Source organism: Dendrobates tinctorius, unplaced genomic scaffold (genome assembly GCF_039654945.1).
Source record: "Dendrobates tinctorius isolate UK_male_01 unplaced genomic scaffold, ASM3965494v1 ptg000021l, whole genome shotgun sequence".
Classification (NCBI taxonomy): Eukaryota; Metazoa; Chordata; class Amphibia; order Anura; family Dendrobatidae; genus Dendrobates; species Dendrobates tinctorius.
The window spans coordinates 14028473-14056049 of NW_027361689.1; the positions used below are offsets into that span (position 1 = coordinate 14028473).

The 27577-nt window shown below is 45.0% G+C and overlaps 1 protein-coding gene across 3 annotated transcripts in view; it reads left to right on the plus strand.

Moving 5' to 3' along the window:
- ASAP2 (ArfGAP with SH3 domain, ankyrin repeat and PH domain 2) overlaps positions 1 to 27577 on the plus strand; it is a 221883-nt gene that overhangs the window by 54940 nt on the left and 139366 nt on the right. For 2 of the 3 annotated variants that reach the window (XM_073568181.1, XM_073568182.1), the window contains exon 2: positions 21889 to 21961. The exons of the other annotated variant lie outside the window; for it this stretch is intronic. In XM_073568181.1, the coding sequence (XP_073424282.1) occupies positions 21889 to 21961 (73 nt within the window). The remainder of the gene's footprint in view (positions 1 to 21888; positions 21962 to 27577) is intronic. 3 annotated transcript variants of the gene reach the window in all.

The window sequence follows — 27577 nt, forward strand, 5'->3', positions numbered from 1 at the left end:
ACAGTGCTGGCACAGGAGGGGAGTATAGGCTTTATTGGGCCAAGCGAGGGGCTTGACAAGGGGTTGTCCAAGTAGTGGACAACTATTCTAAGACTTGTCTAAACTAGACAGTTTGTCAATTCTACTAAGTAATCTGTTCCCAAAAAAACGAAATCTTGGGGATGCTGAGGAATCAAGTGGAGGTTATCTGTGTACATACTGCGACTTCTAATGCCGGAGATGCCTGATCTTATCATGGATAAAAGTACTGAGGCACACGTCTTAATCACTAACTTCAGATTTGTCATTCACTTGTGAGCAGGTCACTGGTAAAATACTGGAGGGGAGATATGTCACTCGGTGTTAGCTTCATTGATATGAACCTGGAAAACTGCTCAAGCACACTAAGTGCTGAGAGGGGTTAATCTGCCATATTAAAGGCTGGGTATTTGTGGACAGTGAATAGTGGGTGGGAGGCTGTTCGCCATATCTCCACCTCAGGGTGTGGTCCAGAAGCTAAATAATGTGGAGTCTTTGGACTCCTTCACTGTTCGGTGTGTCTGGAGATGAGATCTCCAGTTCTGTGCTCGTTAAAGAGAACTGAACATTATTGTTTTTTTTTCCCCAGTCCGATCTTGACATTTCTTCCCTTCTAAATCTTCCACCATCAACTGTGATTGATACTGTTTTAGAATTGATGCAGTCGCATTGGCAGGAACATTACAGAGTGGGGTCACCACTGAGTGCTGAGGAGCAGGGGACCGAAAAGTCACCACTGCTCTGCTGACTCCATAACTGCAGAATTCAAACCTCCTCTGGTATTAACATCAGCTCGAACACTGCGCCCCCACCAGGAACTTCATGGGTGAGCAGCTGTATGCAGCCTTACATCACCAAGCATAATGCCCAGCATCGGATGGAGTGGTGTGAAGCCGCCACCAATGGTCTTTGGAGTAGAGGAAACCTGTTCTGCGCAGTGACGAGTCACACTTCTCTATCTGGTGTCTGATGGATGAGTCTGGGTCAGGTGAATGCCAGGAGAATGTTACCTGCTTGACTGCATTGTGTCAGCTGTACATTTTGGTGGAGGAGGGATAATGCTATGAACTTGTTTTTCAGGGGTTAGCCTTAATTCCGGGGAGGGAAATGTTAATTCTTCAGCACAAGACATTGTGGATAATTGTAGCTTCCAAATTTGTAGGAACAGTCTGGTGAAGGCACTTTTGTGCCCCAATGCACAAAGCAACGTCTATAAAGACATGGTTTGGTGGGAGAACATGACCGACCACACAGAGCCCAGACCCCAACGCCATCCAACAGCTTTGGGATAATCTAGAGCTGATATTGTAAGCCCGTACTCTCATCCAACATCAGTGCATTTTCTGCAAAGGGATGGACTGCATATTATACGTTTGGATGGGGGATCATAAACATTCCTGTAGATCAGGGCTCTCAAACTCTGCAAAGTAAATGGGCCGCACATAAAAAAAATTAAGCTTGCAGGCCGCATTTCTTTCAAAACTGAATACAGTCACAATTGATAGCGGTATCTAAGGGGTTAAACGGCCACGATCGGTGCTAATACCGATCGTGGCCGTTCAAATAGGTTGTCAGCTGCGATGTACAGCTTACCTCAGCAGATGATACTGTTGGCTCTGCATGTGAGCCTGCGCTATCATCTCGCTGTACACGCACAGCCACCTGTAAAATCCAGCAATGGGGGTAAGTCACGCCTCCGCTCTCTGCGCGCTGGTGTGATGTCATTACACAGTGCCAAAGAGATGTCATCACGCAGGGCCACAGCCACTACGGAGCGGCGCACTCCTCCTCTCTTCTGGCGTGAGCAGTGGCGTAACTACAAAGTTATGGGCCCTGGTGCGAACTTTCAAATGGGCCCCCCCATGCCAAAATACACGCAAATCTCCGCTCAGCACACCTCGTACACGCACATCTCCACTCCGCACACTTCGTACACGCGCGGCTCCGCTTCGCACACCTCGTACACGCGCGGCTCTGCACACCTCGTACACGCGCGGCTCTGCTCTGTACACTTCATACACATGTCTCAGCTCCGTACACCTCGTACGCACACAGCTCCGCTCCCTACACCTCGGTCCTCGTACACACAGCTCCGCTCCGTACACATGCGTCTCCGCTCCGTACACATGCGTCTCCGCTCCGTACACACGCGGCTCCGCTCCGTACACCTCGTACACACGCGGCTCTGCTACATCCACCCTGTAAACCCCTCCTGACCCCACATACAAACTCACCCGCATCCTGCACCATGGCAACCAGCACAGACAGCGGCCTGAATACACTGAAGTCCCTGATCATGTGACCCCTGACTCCTCCCCCTCCTGTGACCTCATCCCAGGTTCTGTGCACACAGAGCAGCCATCGCACGCTCCTGAATGCATGCTTTCCCCCTTCTACCTGCCTCAGTGGGTGAGACATGTGGTGCACCGCGGGCCGCAGATGGCTGCCTCAGGGGCCGCATGCGGCCCTCGGGCCGAGTGTTTGAGACCTCTGCTGTAGATGCAATGTGTAGGAGGCCAAATACTTTTGTCCACATAATGTAATTTAACCAAATCTGCTGCTTGGATACCACGATGGACATTTTGTGGGCTCATATAGGCTTAAAGTCCTAAAAAAGGTTTTAGATCTCGGCCTATGTGGTGATTTTTAGAATAGTGGTGTATGATGAGGTCAGTCTCCCTTATTGATGTGAAGGTTTCCCGCCTCTGCCAAGTGTTTTGCAGGGATTGTAGTTAAGGGCCAGAATATGTGAACTAAGCAGAACAATCTACAGCCCCCTGGTTGGCATGATATAATACACGGGCTTCTAACAGGACCTTGTTCCCATTCACAATGTGGCACAATTCGGGCCAGCGTTGGATATCCGGTGTTCTCCATGTATTGCCTGTACATAAATGTCTACGACTTGTGGCTGCCAGCTAAATGTTAGCATAAACCACATCTTACTGTCCTAATCCGCAAACATTACAAGCCCACACATGCCACCATGGAAGGAAAACCCACGGTGTGATCCAAGGGAGTCAGGGACATACTTAAAAACATAGTGACGTATGTATGAAACATGGCCAAGATTACTACACCGTAGCACGCCTTTATGTGGGATTTTGTGATTTGAGTAGACCTGGATTTAGATTTTGGGCATCCTCGATCCTGCATTAGTCGTTCCCAGAAAGTGCTTCTATTTAGACCGCAACCAATCAGACTTCAGGACTGTGAATTGATTCTTAAAATTAACAAAGAGATCTGATTGGTTGATATGACACTGACTTTAGAGCCCCTGTTGTAAATTTTTATAACTGAGGGCCTATGTTCTTGTCTTTCTTAAAGTTTTCCATATATTAAGCAGTATAATGGCTTGGTTTTTTCAGATTGAGTGATAGATTGTGAATGGCGCCACCATTTTACTACATAATGTAGTGAAAGACATGAAAAAAAAATCCAAATGGTACTGAATGTTGGAACCCCCCACCCCCTCCACACTTTTGCCATTGTTTTATTTTGGAGTGGGGTGGGTTGTTTTTATGGTGTTCACTCTGTCAAGTCACCTGACGATTCTTCAGGTCGGTACCATTATGGCAATACCAAGCTTGAGCAGTTTTTCTTTAGTTTAAAAAACTTTATAAAACAAATTTAGGTTTGTGTCGCCATTTTTTGACACTTGTAACTTTTTCAGTTTTCCGGGCTGGTTTCTTTTGGAGCAAGCTTTCGTTTTTATCTATAGATACGTTTTTGATCACTTTTTATTCATTTTTTTTTTTTATTTCATTGAACCCCTTCTACTCCTGGGTGATTAGCATTTTTATTGGTAAATTTATACAGTGTCTTCAATAAAATGGCGCCGAAGATCGCGATATGCGCACGCGTTGACTTCAGCGATATTTTATTAAGTTATGTACTACAACATTAAGATAGCAGTGCACACGCATCGGGCATATTGATAATGGCAATTGCCAGCACATGTGCACTACTTTGTTAGCACTGTTGTACAATTCTTCAATAAAATGGGGCCAAAGTCAATACATGTGCATCACCGTGATATGAGCGCCATTTTATTGAAGACAAAATACACAGGTTCCTCAATAAAAGGGCGCTGTAGTGTGCTGTGCACATACATTTTTTTTTCTTAATTTTCCCTCCTTATTTTGCAGTTTCCCTAGAGGATGTTAAGCTTACATATGCTGCAATGCTATAATATTGCAGTATACAGGAATATGTTTGTTTTCGGATGAATCAAGTGTTCATTAGACCGCTGGCTGGCAGTTGGCCTCCACGACACTTCTGGAGTACCCTGTTATGTACTTTATCACAGCAGAGTGTAGTGCGGCAGCGTTCACAACGTGCCGTAATGACTCCGTGATCCAGTAAAGTTCAAAGCAAAATGTCTTTTAATGCCCAAAAATTCACAAATGGAAAGGCAAAACTGTATCCTTCAGATTACAGCCAGGGCATCAAGACAGTTCGTTTCCGAGACCGGTCACAGTATCACGCTGAGGGGGGTGCCAGGCGGTCGCTTCCCTTGCCTCTGTTAACTGCACACTTAAGCTGGATGTTGCAGAGCCACCTGCTCTGCAGCTTGCAAACCAACATTGACATACCCAACCTTTTCTGCAGGGTTTTTAAATGAGATCTGTGGCCATGAGCCACTTTCCCAGCTGGAGGGAGAGAACCGCCCCACTACCATCTTGTAGTTCACTCCAAAAATAAAAGCCCTTAAGGGGGTTTTCCTACAAATTTGACTGAGTCACTACTTGGACCCAATCCACTCTTTCTTTAATTTTGCCTTGTGACTCATAGGCGTCCTGCCATGAACACAAGGCACTCCAGTGGGTTTCATAAGACTCCTCGGGGACACATATCGACCCTCACATATGATCCCCCTCACTGCCTCACAAGAGTTACAGTGCCTTGCAAAAATATTCGGCCCCCTGGAACTTTTCAACCTTTTCCCACATATCATGCTTCAAACTTAAAGATGCCAAATGTAAATTTTTGAAGAATCAACAACACGTGGGACACAATTGTGAAGTTGAGTGAAATTTATTGATTATTTTAATTTTTTGTGGAAATTCAAAAACTGAAAAGTGGGGTGTGCAATATTATTGGGCCCCTTTACTTTCAGTGAAGCAAACTCACTCCAGAAGTTCATTGTGGATCTCTGAATGATCCAATGTTGTCCTTCATGACTAATGATGATGAATATGATCCACCTGTGTGTAATTAAGTCTCCGTATAAATGCACCTGCTCTGTGATAGTCTCAGGGTTCTGTTTGATGCACAGAGAGCATCATGAAGAACAAGGAACACAACAGGCAGGTCCGTGATACTGTTGTGGAGAAGTTTAAAGCCGGATTTGGATACAAAATGATTTCCAAAACTTTGAACATCCCCAAGGAGCACTGTGCAAGCGATCATATTGAAATGGAAGGAGTATTATACCACTGCAAATCTACCAAGACCCAGCTGTCCCTCTAAACTTTCATCTCAAACAAGGAGAAGACTGATCAGAGATGCAGCCAAGAGGCTCATGATCCCTCTGGATGAACTGCAGAGATCTACAGCTGAGGTGCGACAGTCTGTCCATAGGACAACAATCAGTCGTACACTGCACAGATCTGGCCTTTATGGAAGAGTGGCAAGAAAAAAGCCATTTCTCCAAGATATCCATAAAAAGTGTCGTTTAAAGTTTGCAACATGCCACCTGGGAGACACACCATACATGTGGAAGAAGGTGCTCTGGTGAAATGAAACCAAAATCAAATTTTTTGGCGGCAATGCCAAACGATATGTTTGGCGTAAAGGCAACACAGCTCATCACCCTGAACGCACCATCCCCACTGTCAAACAAGGTGGTGGCAGCATCATGGTTTGGGCCTGTTTTTCTTCAGCAGGGACAGAGAAGATGGTTGAAATTGATGGAAATATGGATGGAGCCAAATACAGGACCATTCTTGAAGAAAACCTGTTGGAGTCTGAAAAAGACCTGAGACTGGAACGGAGATTTGTCTTCCAACAAGACAATGATGTCAAACATAAAGCAAAATCTACAATGGAATGTTACAAATAAACGTATCCAGGTGTTAGAATGGCCAAGTCAAAGTCCAGACCTGAATCCAATCGAGAATCTGTGGAAAGAGCTGAAAAATGCTGTTCACAAACGATCTCCATCAAACCTCACTGAGCTCGAGATGTTTGCCAATGAAGAATGGGCAAGAATTTCAATCTCTTGATGTACAAAACTGATAGACATACCCCAAGCGACTTGAAGCTGTAATCACAGCAAAAGGTGGCGCAACAAAGTATTAAGTTAAAGGGGCCGAATAATATTGCACATCCCACTTTTCAGTTTTTGAATTTCCACAAAAATTTAAAATAACCAATAAATTTCGTTCAACTTCACAATTGTGTCCCACTTGTTGCTGATTCTTAACCAGAAATTTACATTTGGTATATTTATGTTTGAAGCATGATATGTGGGAAAAGGTTGAAAAGTTCCAGGGGGCAAAATACTTAGATGAGCCAATAATCAGAGAATGAGTGTTTGTAGGAATGTTCCCAAATATCTGCCTGACTAGACAGTTCATGAATTGCCTGATTTGAATGCTCGTTGGCCCTCCTAAACATGACGTTAAACGATCGTGGATTGGCTGACCTCTAAAGGTCTGTATCGGCCCATGTAAAAGGGGCAAAACGGGTCCTGTCCATGGGAATAGTGATAAACGCTCCGCAGCTTCAAAGCTCTAGGGACCCCTGGCATCGACCCTTACCCTTATGATACGATTAGGGCAAGGCAGAGGGGATCACTTACTCTTCCCGTGAATACCACCAGGAAGACCACTATTTGGTGGTTCCTCCCACACCTCTGACAGGACATGAACACTGTAAAATGGTCTTGACAGAGACAGCATACAATGGCTGTGATGTGTGATGGTGCCTGAGTGTTGCCAGGTGACGGCTGAGGAAGGCTGTTGTGCTGAGCATTCCATTGATGGAACACAGGCGGCCAAAAATGTCAACTTCTTTTGTGTAACCTCACATACATAGAATTCCCTGTGTGGAAATGGAGCAGATCTGATCATTGTGGTATATGCAGGCATTACTTATAAGGCCATCCACTGGTGTACTATACACTGACATTTTCCTCACGACCTCCCTACATGTGGCGGTGATGGGCCTAGGTGTAGGGTTCTGTGCTCGTACAGCAGACAAGTGATCTAGACTCATTGACTTTCTGCACGGTGTTTTGACATTCCTGGTGATTGCGCTGAGACTCTTGAATTCCTGCTGTTAACTTCTTTTCTTTCCTCACACACCCTCTTTAATGCCTCGGGGAAGGAAAAACTGAATGAAGAATGAAAATGCCATCATTTGCTCTTTAGGTAGCTCATTGGAACAATACCTATGAAGCAGGGGAGCATTACATTGGTTTTACTCATCAATAGAGTACCCAGATCTACCTCTCTGGCCCAGACGTCACCTCTCTGCTGTCCAAAATTCCAGAGTGTCCGTCAGCCATATCCTCCTTCTCTCGCTTCCTCAAGCTCAATGTGGACAAATCTGAACTCATCATCTTTCCTCCATCTCTCAGATATTCCTTACCCTACCTAGCTATAAAAATGAATGACATCACGCTTTCCCCAGTACCGGAAGTCCGCTGCCTCGGAGTAACCTTTGACTTTGCCCTGTCTTTCAAACCGCACATCCAAGCTCTTTCTACCTCCTGTCGCCTCCAGCTCAAAAATATTTCCAGAATCCGTCCTTTCCTCAACCCTCAGTCTATTAAAATGCTTGTGCATGCCCTCATCATCTCCCGCCTCGACTATTGCAACATCCTTTTCTGTGGGCTCCCTGCTAACATCCTCGCAACTCTCCAGTCCATCTGACTAATTCATCTCTCTCCTCGCTACTCCTCCGCTTCTCCCCTCTGCAAATCTCTTCACTGGCTCCCATTCCCTCAGCGTATCCAGTTCAAATTACTAATACTGACCTACAAGGCCATCTATAATCTGTCTCCCCCATATGTCTCTGAACTAATTTCCTGATACCTTCCCTCACGTAATGTCCGGTGCTCCCAAGACCTCCTTCTCTCCTCCACACTTATTCGCTCCTCACCCAATGGCCTCCAAGACTTCTCCCGAATAGCCCCTATTCTCTGGAATTCTTTTCCCCAACACGTCCGACTATCAACCACATTTGGATCCTTCAGACGGAACCTGAAAACCCACCTCTTCAAGAAAGCCTACAGCCTGCAATAACCCTGCTACCTCCTTCTCTCTCACCACTAACCGGTGATATCACCTCAACCAACACCGGAACTGCTGCAACCCACCAACCTACTGTCTCCTTCCCCACCATCCTGTAGCATGTAAGCCCGAAAGGGCAGGGTCCTCTCTCCCCTCTATAGCACTCTGTCATTGTTATTTTGTTTACTGTAAGTGATATCTGTAATTTTTATGTAACCCCTTCTCATGTACAGCACCATGGAATCAATGGTGCTATATAAATTAATAATAATAATTTACTTGTTACTCCCACCCGCTTCCTTTTCACTTTTTCTTCTGTAATAATGTAAAATAGCTTCGTTATTCATAGTTAATCTTTATTCATTGACTTGAAGCAGTAATTTAGAAAGTGGCGCTGAATTGAAGCATGTAAGTCACTGCGGAGAGGAGGGATGGGGGGCCCTCTTTTTTTTATTTTTAATTCGTATAAAGCTCGTAACCACGTATTTCTCCATCGCTCCTATTGGCCAAAGGGCACCATTTCCTCCCTAGCAGAATCAGCAGACCTTTAGATGCCAATACAGGTGACGAACATATTTTACACCCCATTCACAAACTCTGGAAAATATCTTTCCGAAAATAATTAACCTGTTGAGAATTAAGTAGTCAACGATGCTCATTATTGGATCAGTAGAAAGGCGGAAGACTAGCACACGACTCTTGTGGATGTGACAGTGCTAGTGAACGGAGCCAATGGTCCCATAGACAGTAGAGTATATAATCACTGCACTCGGACAAGTTGAAGAATTTTGCTTCAAGTGAATAATTTATTTCAGGTGACAGGTGAAGTGACAGGCAACTTGCCTGTCATTATTGGATCGGATCGTTCTTGTAAAAATTGCAAATTGGCTCCATGAAAATACCATGAGGCTAATGTGCGTGTTCAGCGCCTGGCCATCCTAAGGCAGAGATCAATGTTTCAGCTGCAGATCTCTTCCAATGAGAGACATATTATATTATATTATGTATTATATAATTTTTTTTACTTATTCTATTTTAAGAAAAGGGAAGGGGAAAAAATAGGCACGATATACAGTTCTTACTTTAGAAGAAAAAGGCAGCTCGGTCACTCATAGGTGACTTAGATTTTAGGTGGAGATGCCCCCAAAACAGTGGCAGCATGAATCTGAAAAATTGTATTTGAGAAAACAAACTATAAAACAAGCCATGGGTGAGGTGACAAGAATGACTAGTCACAGAGGTATGTGACTGTGGGCATCTCGCGGTTCTACTCTCATAGACTCACAGGTCTCTTCCTATATGCTCCTGGAGAGACCTGTCAATCATGCATTCTCGTCGCCTTATCCCTGCCCCCATTTTAAAGAGGACCTGTCACCAGGGCAAAAGTGACCAGTTTCTGTTTTTTTTTTTTTTTTTATTTTTGGTGCTCCACTGAGTATTTTCCTCTCCCCCTTTTTTTAAATCCGCCATACAGTTCCAAAGATATGAGCCTTCATATTTAGTGGTGTTTTTTTATGATTCTTTACCAAGGGGGCGTAGCTCACTTAGTAGTTATGCATTAAAGATACCTCCCTTCACCCCCAGAGAGTCTGATGAGCTGTGCTCCCTTGTAAGGACCAGACAAATTTGCACTAAATAAAAAAGCCCAAATCTCTGGAACTGTGTAGTGAATTTCTAGAATTTGGAATAATGAGGGGAGCAGCAACTGTCCATTTTTGACTTGGTGTGGTTGGTCCTCTTTAAGGTATGTTTTCCCCAATGTGCTGTCAGAGTATGTGCACCCAATGAGTTTTAAACGCCATTGTACAAATAGTTTTTCAAGCTCAAAACGCTGCAGCCAAATGCTTGCGGTATTTTTTCTTGAGCGTCTTTATTTCTGTATTTTATGACACTTTTTGCATTATGTAAACAGTAATGGCTGAAAGTTTTCTGGAAATTGTTCCAGAAAATGAAGTATTTCCCCCAGGAAATTATTACAATTAAACATGTTTTGTTATATGCACGTTGATTTCTTTTGTGTGTATTCGAACAACTCAGAAAAACAGAGGGACCAAAAGACAAATTGGACATATTTTCACACTAAACCCCCAAAATGTGCCAGACAAAATTATTGGCACCTTTCAATAAATGTGGGTAAACCACTTTGTTTCAAGCATGTGATGCTCGATCAAAGTCAAATGTGGCAAATGACAGGTGTGGGCAATATGAAAATCACACCTGAAACCAGATGAAAAGGGGAGACGTTGACTCAATCTTTGCATTGTGTATCTGTTTGTGCCACACTAAGCATGGAGAACAGAAAGAGGAGGCGAGAACTGTCTGAGGACTTGAGAACCTAAATTGTTGATCAATATCAACAATCTCAAGGTTACAAGTCCAACTCCAGAGATCGTGATGTTTCTTTGTCCACAGTGCGCAACATAAACAAGAAACTTACATCATATGGCACTGTACCTAATGTCCCTAGATGCGGACAGCAGAGAAAAATTGATGAACGGTTGCAACGATGGAGGATAAGCAGTCCCAATCAAGTTCTAGAGAAATTCAAGCTGTCCTGCAGGCCTGTGTACACACAAAGGAAATAAACATGTATAGCAAAACGTGTAATTGCAATATTTTTCTGGTAGAAATACTGTGTTTTCTGGAACAATTTCAATGATAGTGTGGGAGGAACGGCCCCCGTCGAGTGTCCGGGCCGGAACCAAGGGAGCCGTCATCTGGGTTCCAGGGGCAACTGTCACCGGGGGACAGAGTTCGGGGACGGACCGTTGACAGATGGGCTGGGGGAGGGACCAGTATAAAGGAGGTGGGGAATTCCCGGGACGATGAGTCAGCAGACCGGGACAGAGGCATCAGGAGACCGTGTGAGCGACTGAAAGCTGGAGCGACTGAAAGAGCAACTTACCAGTGCCAAGGAAGACGCTCACTGAGGACTCCAGAGGGACGGCGCCAAGGCGATCATCCGAGACTTGCTGCCCCGCTCCAGCCCGTGGCCACTGCGGCCCCAGATGGACCCGCTGCCGCCTCACCTCAGCCTGCGGCTGCGGCCTACCCGCGGTCGCCCGCGGCCGCTGCCATCTCGCCGGAGCCCGCGGCTGCGGCCTGTTCCCCGCCACCCACAGCCGCCCTGCTCACCAGTGGCCGCGGCAAGTACAGTGCCTTCGGCGGCCACCACTGTCCCGCTCCGGTCCGCAGCAGGGGCCGAGCCTCTGCTGGCCGCGGACTCCCCGTCGCAGCCGTTAGCTGCGCAGGTGGTCTGTGATTCGCCACCCCACATCGCTGCCGCTTGCCCCGGTCTGGGGGCTGCGGCCCATCCGTCCAAGGACTCCGCCGGGGCCTGTGGGGCTCCAGTGTCATCAGCGCGCCGGAGCACGCGAAGAATTTGTCAACGCCTCAGCAACTGGGCCCAGCAACTACTACGCCGAAAGACCACCATCCCGAACGGCGAGGGACGTCTGGACGGCTAAGTTGACTATATAATTAAGGGCCCATAGTCAGCCATACCGCAACCCTATAGTGACCGGCTATTGCCGGAAGTAGTCGTGTTCTACCCGTTTATGTTTGCTTGTATAGAGCACCTGCAAGGGCAACCCGTGTTACCCCTTTTGGTGATCAGGCCGTGACTGAGGAAAGTTCCCTCTAGTCTTATAAACATTATTATAGAAAGCACCAAATTGTCTCGCGACTCGTCAACAGCATCCTGCGTACCTGCAAACACCACAATGCTAACACGTTCGGCCATGACTGTACAATAGCAAAGAGTACCCCCATGAAGAATAGTCAGGTCACTTCTTTTAGCCGCTTTTTGGCTTTCAAAGCCTGAAGCGGTTAGAAAAGCTGAAAAATCAGCATACAGAAAATGTTTTTTACATGCATGTAGCAATGCAAATGTAAAAAACGCACATAGCACCTGTCTGGAGAAGGTGCACTGCATTTTATGTGCACATTTATTAATTATCTTTCCAGTCTGAGTTCCTCTTCTTTCCATCTGCTCATGAACTTCTTACTGAGGATTTTCCTTACCAAATATTTAAACAGTGTAAATGATCAGTGGTAGGATTTCTGCCTTGTTATGAATCAGATGCTGTTCCTTCATGGCATGCTTTATTTACTTCCAATATTTGCTTTGAGCCGTGCCCACCCTCATAATGTGCTTTTCCGCACAGATCTTTGAAATTCTTCTGTTAAAAATCTCCGGCCAGCCTCAGTGCAGTGCTTACAAATTCCCTGTGAAAGGGCTTGTAAGCACTGCGCATGTTCAGCCACTACTACTAGACAGATCCGGTGGCTGATGTCCTTAGTAACATGTCATAAACTAATAAAAAATAACATTTGAGGAGAACAAAGCAAAATTGTAATAACTTAAGTACATTAGAGTTAATTAGTTTTTAAAATCACTTTCCCTAGTTTTTAGCCATCTTAGAAGATGAGGGTTCCTGCAATCAAACTGCAACCATTGCTTCACTGTGATAGTCCCACACTGATTCCCATTAAGGCAGTGATGTGCTTTTTATCGTTGATTTATTGTGCTTCCATATCATGGTCAATCTGGCCAAGAGATTTTGTAATGCAAATCATGGAAAGAGAAGAAAAATGAAAAACGTGCCAGCAGACTGATGGCCATACCTAGTAACAAATGGAATATAACTAAAAATAAAATGCAGATGCTAAAAGGGGTTTTCTAGTTTCGGAAAGCCTCTGTCCCCCTCCAGGTGTAGTTTTCTTTTAAAAAACCAAACTGCTTTAATCGCACTCCCCGGGTCTAGTGTTGTGCTTCCGCCGCTGCTTCTTTTGTTGGGCCTCCGCCGCTGCTTGTTTTGTTGGGCTTCCGCCGCAGCTCCTGTTGTTGTGCTTCTGCTGCGGCTCCTGGTGATGTGCTTCTGCCGCGGCTTCTGGTGTTGTGCTTCCGCCTCGGCTTCTGGTGTTGGGCTTCCACCGCGGCTTCTGGTTTTGGGCTTCCGCCGCAGCTTCTGATGTTGTGCTTCCGCCTCGGCTTCTGGTGCTGGGCTTCCGCCGCGGCTTCTGATGTTGTGCTTCCGCCGCGGCTTCTGGTGTTGTGCTTCCGCCGCGGCTTTTGGTGTTGTGCTTCCGCCTCGGCTTCTGGTGTTGTGCTTCCGCCTCGGCTTCTGGTGTTGTGCTTCCGCCTCGGCTTCTGGTGTTGGGCTTCCGCCTCGGCTTCTGGTGTTGGGCTTCCGCCTCGGCTTCTGGTGTTGGGCTTCCGCCGCGGCTTTTGGTGTTGGGCTTCCGCCGCGGCTTTTGGTGTTGTGCTTCCGCCTCGGCTTCTGGTGTTGGGCTTCCGCCTCGGCTTCTGGTGTTGGGCTTCCGCCTCGGCTTCCGGTGTTGGGCTTCGGCCGCGGCTTCTGGTGTTGTGCTTCCGCCTCGGCTTCTGTTGTTGGGCTTCCGCCGTGGCTTCTGGTCTTGGGCTTCCGCCGTGGCTTCCGTTGTTGGGCTTCCGCGGCGGCTTCTGGTGTTGGGCTTCCGCGGCGGCTTCCGGTGTTGGGCTTCCGCGGCGGCTTCCGGTGTTGGGCTTCCGCGGCGGCTTCCGGTGTTGGGCTTCGGCCGCGGCTTTCGGTGTTGGGCTTCGGCCGCGGCTTTCGGTGTTGGGCTTCGGCCGCGGCTTCCGGTGTTGGGCTTCGGCAGCGGCTTCCGGTGTTGGGCTTCGGCAGCGGCTTCCGGTGCTGGGTTTCGGCAGCGGCTTCCGGTGCTGGGCTTCGGCCGCGGCTTCCGGTGCTGGGCTTCGGCCGCGGCTTCCGGTGCTGGGCTTCGGCCGCGGCTTCCGGTGCTGGGCTTCGGCCGCGGCTTCCGGTGCTGGGCTTCGGCCGCGGCTTCCGGTGCTGGGCTTCGGCCGCGGCTTCCGGTGCTGGGCTTCGGCCGCGGCTTCCGGTGTTGGGCTTCGGCCGCGGCTTCCGGTGTTGGGCTTCGGCCGCGCCTTCCGGTGTTGGGCTTCGGCCGCGCCTTCCGGTGTTGGGCTTCGGCCGCGCCTTCCGGTGTTGGGCTTCGGCCGCGCCTTCCGGTGTCGGGCTTCGGCCGCGCCTTCCGGTGTCGGGCTTCGGCCGCGCCTTCCGGTGTCGGGCTTCGGCCGCGCCTTCCGGTGTCGGGCTTCGGCCGCGCCTTCCGGTGTCGGGCTTCGGCCGCGCCTTCCGGTGTCGGGCTTCGGCAGCGCCTTCCGGTGTCGGGCTTCGGCAGCGCCTTCCGGTGTCGGGCTTCGGCCGCGCCTTCCGGTGTCGGGCTTCGGCCGCGCCTTCCGGTGTCGGGCTTCGGCCGCGCCTTCCGGTGTCGGGCTTCGGCCGCGCCTTCCGGTGTCGGGCTTCGGCCGCGCCTTCCGGTGTCGGGCTTCGGCCGCGCCTTCCGGTGTCGGGCTTCGGCCGCGCCTTCCGGTGTCGGGCTTCGGCCGCGCCTTCCGGTGTTGGGCTTCGGCCGCGCCTTCCGGTGTTGGGCTTCGGCCGCGCCTTCCGGTGTTGGGCTTCGGCCGCGCCTTCCGGTGTTGGGCTTCGGCCGCGCCTTCCGGTGTTGGGCTTCGGCCGCGCCTTCCGGTGTTGGGCTTCGGCCGCGCCTTCCGGTGTTGGGCTTCGGCCGCGCCTTCTTGTGTTTTGTTACTGTCTGCAGCACTGACATCACATCGACAGTGCTGTAGCTAATCGGCAAGCTAAGCAGTGCAGTTATTTACTGCAGCCCTGTCGACCTGGTACCAGCGCTGCAGACAATAACAAACATCGGCAGCAAAACCTGACACTTCACTCTGGACCTAAGTAGGGTGAGTAAGGAACAGTTTGTTTTTTCTAAATCTGCAACCAGAGAATAGGGCTTTTCCAAAACCAGGACATCCCTTTTAATTTACAGTATAATTCCATTTAATAAGAGTATGGTATACTAGCTTGGCCTGTGCAAAATTTTCGCACATTGGTCGTCGAGGGCGCAGGCAATTTCAGAAAAAGCAAGCTGGTCAAATGTAAATGTATTTCATGAGCTGATGCACACAGATAGGTATTTATATATGTAGATTGGTAATACAATAAGTTTTTTGATAAGTAGAGGCCAAAAAATGACTTCCGTTTGAGGTACCATCTGCAGGTCATTGTGTCTTTCTGCAGGTTTATGAAAATGAATGTTTAAACTGTATATTGATACAATTGTGAATGTGTGGTTTGTTTGGCTGTTTTCTTGCTGAAAGGAGCAAGTTTACCTTTCAAATGGTGTATAGTGTGTGCGTGGGGCGAAGTAATCAGCGAAAAGGCAGTGCATGTTTACGAATGTGTTGGTAGTGTGCTTTGGGGTACTGTGGTGCCACCTGCTGGTTATTTTTCCTTACTGCAGGTTTATGAAAATTAATGTTTAAACTGTATTTTGTGATCAAATTGTGGATGTGTGGTTTGTTTGGCTATTTTCTTGCCGGAGGGGGCAAGTTTTCCTTTCCAATGGTGTATTATTTGTGTAAGTGGGTTTAAATACAGTGACACGAATTACTGTGTTTAGAAATAATAGAATAAATTGCCATTGCTGACTGTTGGCGCTGGTCTTGAAATATTGTTGCTAATATGTAGCAGTAAGAAGACCTGACAGATTACTGCTCATCATTGCATGTCTGTCTGCTGTAGATGTACAGGTTGCAGACCACGGTACTGTTTATACTGTAATTCTATGGTGCGGTGGCAGGTAGGAATGTATTTAAAATATGGGGTGTAACCGTTCTCAAGAATTCCAGGTGTTTTCAAGTGTTTCGAGTTCTTGGAGACCTGTTCTTGCCCGCGCTTCATCTTCCTTGTATCTACCCTACCCATCTACCCTACTAAAAGGAAGTTTTCTGTACTTGAAAAATGAATAGCTTTCAATGTCTGTTTGTCATAATTTGGGCTGATTTGGGTTTTTCTTTCATGACATTTACTATTTTAACACAGTAACATAGTTAGTAAGGCTGAAAAAAGACATTAGTCCATCCAGTTCAACCTATAGAATTCTGTCAGAATAAATCCCCAGATCTACGTCCTTCTAAAGAACCTAATAACAGTAAGATACAATATTGTTACGCTCCAGGAAGACATCCAGGCCTCTCTTGAACCCTTCGACTGAGTTCGCCATCACCACCTCCTCAGGCAGGGAATTCCAGATTCTCACTGCCCTAACAGTAAAGAATCCTCTTCTATGTTGGTGCAAAAAACCTTCCTTTTGAAGGGTCAATGCAAAAGTACATAAATAATAAAAAAAAAATCCAATTTTTTTTTTTTTTCTTTTTCATAGGGAGCGTCATTGTAGTAATTTATTTGGGTGCTTATTTTTTTCCCGTTTGAGGCCTATATAATTATGGGAACAGTGTGTGAATTATCTCATGACCTACAAGCATTCTGTGACTATCTGCGCTGCATAAATGCGCACAAGGAGGAGACTCTCTGCTAGACCACTCTGACTACGACTATTTTCAAGCAAAATTAAAGATTTTTTTTTTTTCTCCAAAAACCCTGCCACCCCTATCCACAGGTTGGATTTGGTATTTCATCACAACACTTTTCACTTCTTTAGTGGAGATAATCTGTAGTAGCCCAAAATAAAACTTTTATGGTCAGTGATGGGAGCGATATTCCTAAAAGAACATTCATAAATAGTATTGGAATTCTTCTTTATTACCTAGTCTATAACTCCTGTTGAAAGAGATGAGTAAATAAGGCTTAAGTGCAACTCCGGTTTTAGTCGCTGTCAGTCGTAATCCTGCGCCGGGCAGAGCAGCAGCCATTGTGATTGGCAGCTGACATTCTCCGGGGCGCTGCTTATGTGATGTCCCCTGACATTGCAGAATACATTGTGCTCGCAGAGCTGGAGATAATTGGGTTCCTTTCTAAAAATTCTCTTTCTGCTTTTTTTTTTTTTATAACTTTTGTACAGGCTGCTATATGTCATAGGTTTAATATACAGTATTGGATGTTTTTCAGGTGGAACAACTTGTCATTTTGGGGGGATATTTTTGGAAAAAAATGAATTTTTTTCAGTCAAATGCTTAATTCTATCTTGCCTTTGCAAAAGTCAGACAGACTTCATGCAGATGATATTTCCATATGTATATAGGTACCGTAAATGTCACAGTACAGACGTGAATGTCCTTTATCAGAGTCAGACTGGGGTGCCAAGGGCCCTCCAGTACCCAACTGCAGGGCCCCACTTTTCGGCCACATGCAAATGTTAACGTTATCAATTACAAATTTATTTAGCAATGAACTGGGTACATTGATAATTGATAAGATGCTGCCTTTATCTGTACATAGTGATTCAAGTATATTGTACCAAGTACTTCTCCTATAAGAGGGGTGATGGCCCACCGGAGGATTCTCCTGTTCTCCTGTGGGCCAGTCCAAGCCTGTCCCCTATAGGGTACTTTGTTAGTTTATATGCTGATCTAGGCACCAATAACTTTTTATAAATGTGGCAGAAAGAGGGCAAAAATTGAAAAACTGGCGAAAGAGTTAGGACATGTAACCCTCTGTATGTTTTCCGTGCAAGCTGCGTGGGGCACGTGAATAAGGCCTGATTGAACAATTTATGGTGTATTTTTCTTGCGTGTGAAAACAGTTAGGTTGACAGCACTGCTTCTCAAGTTCATTAACGCTTTCTGCGTTGTCTTGTTTCTATGTATTCTTCAAAGTCACAGTAAGAATAGTAAATGTAAATGAGTCCATAAAAAAGCAAAATTACAGGAAGGGGGAAGGACAGCAGGACCGGTTTTAAGTTTTGTTGTTGCAGCCATCTCGTGCCTGGCACAGATTTTAGGAGACCTGTCTGCAGCGTGGTTAGCCTGGAGCCAGACTTCTCTCTACCGTCGGTACCATCTGATCTCCAGGTGACCTCCAGCCTTGCTCCAATACTCGTTTGGGGGTGCACAGTGAAAACCTTCATCGATCAGACCCTATACTGATATATATGGAAGAAGTTCTAGAACTTATTTTCTTATATGCTCTCTAAACTATTGTGGCATAAAGGATTTTTCCATTATCTAAGCCACAGAGAGAAGAAATGGTTACAGGTCAGTATTGGCTGTTTCGCCACAGCCTGTGTCCACCTGTACAAATCCAGAACATAGGCTGCCATAAATGGTGACTGTTCTGCGGACAGATTCACACACGGAATATGTTAAAGTAAGATCAGGTCCAAATATATTCAGTATGTCATATTGTAACCTCTGTAGTTCTAGTTTAGAGGACCACCTTTAGGGCCTACTGGGGAGAATTGGCTTAGATTGCCTTTCTCATTAAAAAAAATACATTTGATGCATTGTTTGGCTGCAGTTTGCTCCAGAGATTGAAATCTACGCGGCATAAATATGTGCCACAATTTCTACCTATTTTTGGCAATAATTTTAGGACATCCCCTAGTGGGGGCCTGCCTCTCCCACCATTTTTCTATGATAAAACACCACTCTTGCCAATCTGGTATTGTAGTTCATCTCCATTCAAGCGCATGGGTGAGATGCAATGCCAGACATGACTCCAATGGTTTTTTCCCCCTTAAACAGTTCTACTCTCGTCTATAACTCGTTTTCTTATTCCAGGAAAAGTCCTTCAAATCTACGGCTGTGCAGAGGGATAGGAGCTCAGGTTCACGCAGAAGTCAAAATCCTCAGCAGCCCTGTGCCACTGCGGTCTTTACACGATCACTTAATCTTGCAGGTGAAACCCTATGGCTGATCGTAATACCCCTGACATATATCAGGTGACAGACAGGGTTTCCCTGCGTGATCGGGTAGGGAAATAATGGAAAGATGGCAGCGTGACTTGTGTGTGAATGAGGCCTTAAAAGTAGTTAAAAAAACAAAAATACATATTAATCTGTTATTCCTGTACTGAGATATGATCTGGTAAAGTTCCAGGCCCAAAGCCTGAGGCTGCACTTGGACACATTTTCTGTCAGGCACAGTGTTATGGAGACCTGTTGTGTATTGCAGTAACAGCACTCAATCCGTCCTGGACAGCGTCAGCGAGGTGTCTGTATGGCACATATATATAGGTGTGTGTGTAATATATATATATTTAATTATAGTTTAGCCAAACAATGTCCGGGGCTGCATACTTCGGGGGCCTCCTTGTTACTAGGGGCATGGCCTGAACGTCGTGAGCTTTCATTTTGAAATATTGTCTAGTATGGTATCTGAACATTGTACTGGAAAATTCAGAGATCTACAGATCGCTACCACAACACTGCAGTTGAAAGAAATCATGACAGGAAATATTATCAAGTCCTATTAGTATGGCCGCCTGACTCCGGGCCTGTATCTGTCATAGCATTACCCATCAGCTGCCCTGACATGTCTGTCCAAGTAGATACATGTATGGCAGTACACCATATAACTCAAGCCCAGTACCTATACAGTGCATAAATAGATAATTTTGAGACATTAACTTGGTGGATGAAAATTGGTCACGGCCTTCATTTAGATTTATTAATCGGATAGCAAACATATTAACTGGAACTTTGGTAAAAGGTTTTGAATATAATAAGTTACAATCACCAGAAGGCTCAAGCCCGTTTACCCCAACTTCTTGTCCGTTCAGATACCTGAATGATTAACCCTAAGGCCGTGACAAACTTAAGGAAGGGAGGGCCGGGGCAGTGCTTCTGGTAGGAAAATGCCAGAGGTTGGACACGGACCTCTGAGGCTACCCCCGTTTTAAGCCTTGCTCATTCTCTATTTACTAATACCTGCTCCAATCAGGGGCCGTTCACAGGGAAGGATCTTAAAAGGGTATTCTCATTTCCATGATCCTATCCCAATATGTAGTAGGCGTAATCATATTAGTAAATGCCTCCAATTGAAAATTTAGTATAGTTTTTCTGATTTGCTATGTCTCTTTCCTCATGCGCAGGCTTTTCAGGACCTTAGGTATCCATGGTTACGGCCATTAGCAACTAGCTGCCTCTATATTAGTGGTCGTAACTATGGATACCTAAGGTCCTGCATTGCCTGCGCAAGAAGAAAGAGACATCTCGAATCAGAAAAACCATACCCCATTTCTAATTGGACGTATTTGCTGATATATTATTTTTATTATTACACCTACTACATATTGGGATAGGATTTGGAGATCGGAATACCCATTTTAAGCTTCCCTCTGCTATGGTCCCCTGGCTGGCAAGATTTGCTAGCCAACCACTTGCCTGGCACCCGTGAGTAGCTGCTCTGGCGAAAATGTCAGGAAAGTTATTTTCTCGCCATTTAACACTTTAAGGAGAGGGACACATAACAAATTGGGTAATGCCATGTGTTCCCCTTCCTGAAGGTCCAGGGATCCCCATTCCCCTATGCTATTGTTTTGTCGATAGGTGATTAGGTTGCATCCCTAAACAGTAAGGCTATGTGCACACATTCAGGATCTTCAGTAGAAAATTCTTCTACAAATCCAGATGTATTGGCAGAAAAAATGCTACTTAAAATACACACTTTTTTGTCTCGCATTTTTTGCATCTGTTTTTTTTTAATGCAGCTTTATCCCCACTCATTAGATTTAAATCTGCCGCAAATCTGTAAGGCAGAAATGAGCGAAGTGTGCGTGTGACTTCAGGAATTCATTCACTTTGCTGATTAGAAATTTCTTCAGTTTTGTGACAATTACGTGGAAAAAAACACAAAACCGCAACATGTGCCCATTCCCTAATGTCTTTTTTTTTTTAAATCCAGGGGATAAACGCTGACAATTCTCAAAGACATTCAGCTTAAAATGTGTGTCTTGATACTTTTGGATGAAAATTTCTGTACGTTTTTATTCTTATTTTTCTTTAAAAAAAAAAAAAAAAAAAAAAAAGTAACGTGTGTAAAAAAATGCAAGTGAATAAGATTTTAGAAATTCATTCATTTGGCTCCTATTGTAAAATGCGGCTTTTTTTTCCCCCGCTAAAAATAAAAAATATAATACCTGTGTTGATTGGACAGTATTAGACTGTTCAGGGTTTCGTCGTACGATGTGCTTGCTCGTCATTTTTTTCTGAAATTTCTAACAGTCCATAATAAAAACGCTTTTGGTTTTTCTGAAATTGCAGCACTTTTACCCCGATATCCAAAAATCATTGTAAAAAATATGCAGCACGATCGCATTGCGCGAAGACGCCCTCGGCACGTTTTTGTCGGGCCATCAGTGATCATCCATTTTAAACGTCTCCATTGTACAGGTCATGAATACAGTTTGTGGGATAGCCTCTTTGCTCAACACCATTGCTTTAACCTTTTGTTGTTCTGTATGACGGCATTTTTGGTTCATTCCATCCAATGTATATTTTCTCTGCATTTCCCCTTCGCTGGTTATAGAGTACCTTTATATGTCTAATGAGAAAATTTATATTGTGAGCCAAAAAGGGGACACAGACTACTTTGGCACTGCAGAATATGTTATGCTCCATACGCGATGGGAAATGACTGCTCGGACATAACGCCATTAAACCTTCCTCCTATAGTCACAGCGATCCAGCATGAAATACATACCCGGCCTCTTAAGTGGCTTCCGACCACAGAATTAATTGAAAGCGTCTTATTGATTATCTTTCTGCACTTAGCACAATTTATGGTTTATAGTTCTCCTGCTGACCAAAGCATCTCTCACTATCGGGTACATTAATATGTATCGGGCGCCCATTCTGACATATCCGTGTTTTGTCACAGGCCCTGGATGTTGATCGCACGATTCTCTACAAGATGAAGAAGTCCGTAAAAGCCATTAACACATCTGGGCTGGGTATGTATGCCTCTTCTGCCTGACTCCATGTTGTCGTACGTGTTGATGGGTTTTACTTTATGATTTTTAACACGAAGTCTGAAGCTTTTCACACTTTTTCTCTGCAGGTCTTCATTGATTGGGAACATGATTTACCACACTTTAGTGATGTAAATGTTCCCAGGAAAGTGCTTGGAGTAACATATCTGGTCAGTTATAAAGAACACCTAATTCATTAAGTTGTGTGCACTTCTTAATGGAATGAATAGGTGCACCTTACTCCAGAACTCCCGGCCATTGTGACTACTGTGCAAAATAGAGTAGTCACAGAGAACGCTCCTCCTGGCAATTCGGCACCCTCCGCTGACGCCACATTGAAAGAGCAGCTTCTTCTCTACCACTCCACTCTGTTGACTGTGTGACTGCCAGCGTCATGCTGATTGACAGCCGGCTCCCTGCTGCCAAACTGCAGGGAGCTGGCTATCTGCATGATGTCAGCAGTCAAGTCCCGTCAACAGCAGCCTGGAAGAGGAAGAGCTGCTCTTGTTGTTAAGGAGCTGAATGACTGCTCTTTGCCAGGTAGGACAGGCAGATAGTTATCAACTACCTGTTGGATAGTAAAAAAAAAAAAGTCCAGTATGACCCTTTAATGAATTGGGAGCTGGCTGCATGAATTCGATGACCGGTTTCCTTTCATTTGTACTCCAATAAAAAGACACTAAAAGAATGGTGAATCAGGCCAGAATATTCTAGGTGTATATATCTATATCTACAACATGCATCCACTAAATTTATGCACGATTTGCACCCAAAAAAGTGATGTACAGTGGCATGTAAAAGTTTGGGCACCCCTGGTCAAAACTACTGTTAATGTGAACAGGATGAAAATGAAATTTTCTTTAAAAGGCCTAATGTTAAATATGAAACATTTCCCTTGTATTTTAGGCAAAATATATATATATATATATGTTTAGGCACTCTGCACGATTAGTACCTAGTAACACCCCTTTTTCAAGTTTCACAGCTTGTAAACGCTTTTTGTAGCCAGTGGTAATGAGTGAACGTGCTCGGATAAGGTGTTATCCGAGCATGCTCGGGTGCTAACCGGGTGACTTTGATGTGCTCGAAAAAAATGTTCGAGTCCCCGCTGCTGCAAGTCTTGTGGCTGTTAGACAGCCTCAACACATGCAGGGATTCTCTAACATAAACAGACAACAGGCATTGTGGCTGTTGAACAGCCGCAGGGATTCAAACATGTTTTTCAAGCACGCCAAAGACTCTCGGTTAGCACCCATACCTTATCCAAGCACGTTCGCTCATCATTAGTAACCAGCCAATAGGCTTTCAATTCTTGTTTGAGTGATTTTCATCCATTCTTCCTTGGAATATTCTCCCAGTTCTGTGAGATTCCTGGGTCGTCTTGCATGCACTGCTATTTTGAGTTCTAGCCACAGATTTTCAATGATGTTCAGATCAGGGGACTGTGAGGGCCATTGTAAAAATTTTCACCTTGCTCCTTTTGAGGTAGTCTATTGTGAATGTTGACCTGTGTTTAGGATCATTATCCATTTGTAGAAGACATCCTCTTCCTCTTTTCATCTTCTGCTTTTTACAGATGGTGTTAAGTTTGCATCAACAATTTTTTGAAATTTCATTGACTCCATTGTTCCCTCTACCCGTGAAATTTTCCCAGAGCCATTGTCTGCAACACAACTCCAAAGCATGATTGAGCCACCCCCATGCTTAATGGTTAGCAAGATGTTTTTTTCCTGAAATTCTGTTCCTTTTTTTTCTCCATACATACCTTTGATCATTGTGGCCAAAGAGTTCTATTTTAACTTCATTGGTCCACAGGACTTGTTTCCAAAATGTATCAGGCTTATTTAGATGTTATTTTGCATACTTCTGACGCTAAATTTTATGGTGAGGATGCAGGAGAGGTTTTCTTCTAATGACTGTTCAATGAAGGCAATATTTGGGGAGGTGTCTTTAAACATTAGAATAATGTACCACAACTCCAGAGTCTGCTAAATCTTTCTGAGGGTCTTTTGCAGTCAAGTGGTGGTTCTGATATGCCTCTACAGCTATTCTACAAGCAGCTCTCACTGAAAGTTTGCTTGGTCTTACAGACCTTATCTTGACGTCCACTGTTACTGGTAACTGCCATTTCTTAATTACGTTTCTAACTGAGGAAAGGGCACCTTGAAAACGCTTTATCTTCTTATAGCCTTCTCCTCCTTTGTGGGCCTTCACCATTTTCATTTTCAGTGTTCTAGACAGCTGCTAAGAAGAACCCATGGCTGTTATTTTTGGCACAAGTTTAGAGAGGGCTGGGTTTTGTAAAGCTGGGAAATTTGCATCACCTGGCCTATCCTAATGATGATGGTGAACAAGCCATTATCATAACATGCTAATTAAGGTCTGAAACATTGGTCAGTTATATGAGCACACAAATCTCCACGGGTGCCCAAACATTTGCATCGGCCCATTGTCCTTTTTGTACTATATACAACTTTGGCAATAATTAAGAGAACACTGCACAGTTTTATAAAAATCAGCTTCTCTACATGTCTGACAGCCATTCCATTCCAGTGTCAGTTGAATTCCAAGCAGAGTACACCTCATTCTTCTTACTGTGCTTCTGATTAGGTGATCACCTGAACCAAATCTTATTTAACGAAGGAAAGTATAAAAAAAATTCTGCTATGGTGCTCACAATCCTCTTGCAATAGGACAAGCTGGATGGCATAACAAGTGCTAGTAATATCCCAAAAGTAATAGAAATGAAAAAATAACGTTTAACCATGCCAAAGGAGTTGAAAAGAAAAGTCTTGAGTGAGGATAAGAAGGGCTCAATTCTGGCTTTACTAGCAGAGGGATACAGTGAGCGTCATGTTTCCTCCATCCTTAAAATTTCTAAGACTGCAGTCCATTACAACAGGGTCAAGTAGAAAACATTGGGGACAATTAAACTACAGACTGCCAGAGGGCGAAAACGACTCTCCACTGACCGGGATAACTGTCATCTTATTCGAATGTCACTCAGCAACTGCAGGATGACATCAAGTGACCTACAAAAGGAATGGGAAAAGGCAGGTGGGGGGAAGTGCACTGCAAGAAAAGTTCGTAACAGGATGCTAGAGATAGGGCTCAAGTCATGTAAAGCTAGAAAAAAGCCTTTCATCAATGAGAAGCAAAGGAGAGCTGAGGTTGGCCAAAGGATTGGACCATAGAGGACTGGAGTAAGGTAATCTTCTCTGATGAGTCTAATTTTCAGCTTTGCCCAACACCTGATTGTCTAATGGTTAGACGGAGACCTGAAGAGGTGTGCAAGCCACAATGTGTTGCACTCACTGAAATTTGGTGGAGGATCGGTGATGATCTGTGGATGCTTCAGCAAGGCTGCAATTGAGCAGGTTAATCTTTGCGAAGGAAATATGAATGAAGCCGCATACAATTTTCTGGAAGAAACAGTTGATTCCTTCTGCTCAGGCAATGTTCCCCAACTCTGAGGACTGTTTTTCCAGCAGGACAATGCACCATGCCACACAGCTAGGACAATCAATGTGTGGATGAAGGCGCACCACATCAAATCCCTGTCATGACCAGCACAATCTCCAGACCTGCACCCCATTGAAAACCTCTGGAATGTAATCAATAGGATGAAGGATAGTCACAAGCCATCAAACAAAGAACAACTGCTTAACTTTTGTATCAGGAGTGGCATAAGGTCACCCAAAGGCAGTGTGAAAGACTGGTGGAAAGCATGCCAAGACGCTTGAAAGATGTGATTAAAAATCATGGTTATTCCACAACATTTTTGAACTGTTCCTGAGTTAAAACATTAGTATTGTTGTTTCTAAATGATTATGAACTTGTTTTTATTGCATTATTTGAGGTCTGCAAGCACTGCATTTTTTGTTCTTTTGAACATTTCTCATTTTCTGGAAATAAAAACAAAATTTAGTGATTGGACATGCTGTGAATATGTGAATAGCACATTACCTTTTACTTAAAAAAAAGAAAAAATAATAATTTGTATATATAGTTTTGCCTAAAACCCAAAGGAAATGTGTCATCTTTAACATTAGGCCTTTTAGAGATAATTTCATCTTCAACTTGCTTAACTGCTCTCAACATCACTAATTTTGACAAGGGGTGCCCAAACTTTTACATGTCGCTATATTTGCCTTGCGCAACATTTCTTATTTTGTTCTAGATACATTTTACTTTTCACTGGGGGCTTGGTTTAGTAGAAATAGGACGTGAGTTAGTGTGAAGGGGGTGTAGTTTGAGATCTAATACTGTAAGGCCGATTCGTCATAGTTATGCTAGAAAACTTTTGAAAATTGCAAAACTTTTGCATAACAGGGACATGTGACCAAATTTTTTGTCTTTTGGCAGCTTTGGCAGTCTAGCAGGAGCAGCATTTCTGCCAAGACTCACGGAGTAGCACACCAGAGACAAGATGCACCAAATTCAGGAAGTTGCATGTGCACCTTTTAATGAATTTGCTGCATTGTACTTCAGCGAGCCTTAAATTAAGTCTTGTGAGCGCAACACCGAAATTGTGCAGCAAAGTGAAACGATTAACTTGGGTAGTAGAAAGTTAGACCAAAATAGCTAAAGGTGCACCTTTATCCTCCATCATGATCCAGGGTGATTAATATTGGGTAGTTTAAAGTGAATCTGTCACCTAGTTTTTGACTACCAGCTGCCGGCACCGCCATAGTGGGCTTATCTACAGCATTCTGTAATGCTGGAGATAAGCCCCCGATGTAACCTGAAAGAGAAGAAAAACGAGTTATATTATACTCGCCCAGGGGCTGCCGGGTCCGGTTTTGGTCCGATGGGTGTCGCGGTCCGGTCTGGTGCCTCCTATCTTCTAAAGATGATGTCCTCTCTTTGCTTCCCATCGCGGCTCCTGCACAGGCGCACTATATCAGAGTACTGCAGTGCGCAGGTGCCGGGAAAGGTCAGAGAGGTCCGGCGCCTGCGCACTGCAGGGCAGAGCAGTGTGCCTGCGCAGGAGCCACGACGGGAAGCAATGAAGAGGACTTCATCGCTAGAAGATGGGAGGCACTGGACCGCGACACCCATCAGACCAAAACCGGACCCGGACCGCTCGTTTTTCTTCTCTTTCAGGGTACATCAGTGGCTTATCTACAGCATTACAAAGTGCTGCAGATAAGCCCCTGATGGCGGTGCCGGCAGCTGATAGTCGAAAAAATAGGTGACAGATTCCCTTTAAAGCTGTCCAAAACTATTAGTAAATCTTCCTTGTTATGCCTGCAATAAACTATGGCCCTGATTTTATCAAGGCCAGTGATTTTCTCGATCTTGATAAGGGAATATGTTGGAGTCAGACGCTCCTGATTCTTTAAGCAACCCATGTCTTTTCATGAATCACTAGAATGTGACAAGTGGTGTGCGTCTCCGTGTGCCACGCCAGAAATCATATTCCAGTCCCTGACTGGAGTGAGGTTTCTGGAATAGTGAACTCCACAGCAGTTCCATTTTAATGGAACTGGGAGAAGCCGCGATGAAAATGCCAAAAAGTTGCAAAATTTTGGGGGTAAGTTCAAGTTGCGTAAAAACTTTTCAGAGCAATTTACGAAATTGCTTTGTTGGATCGGG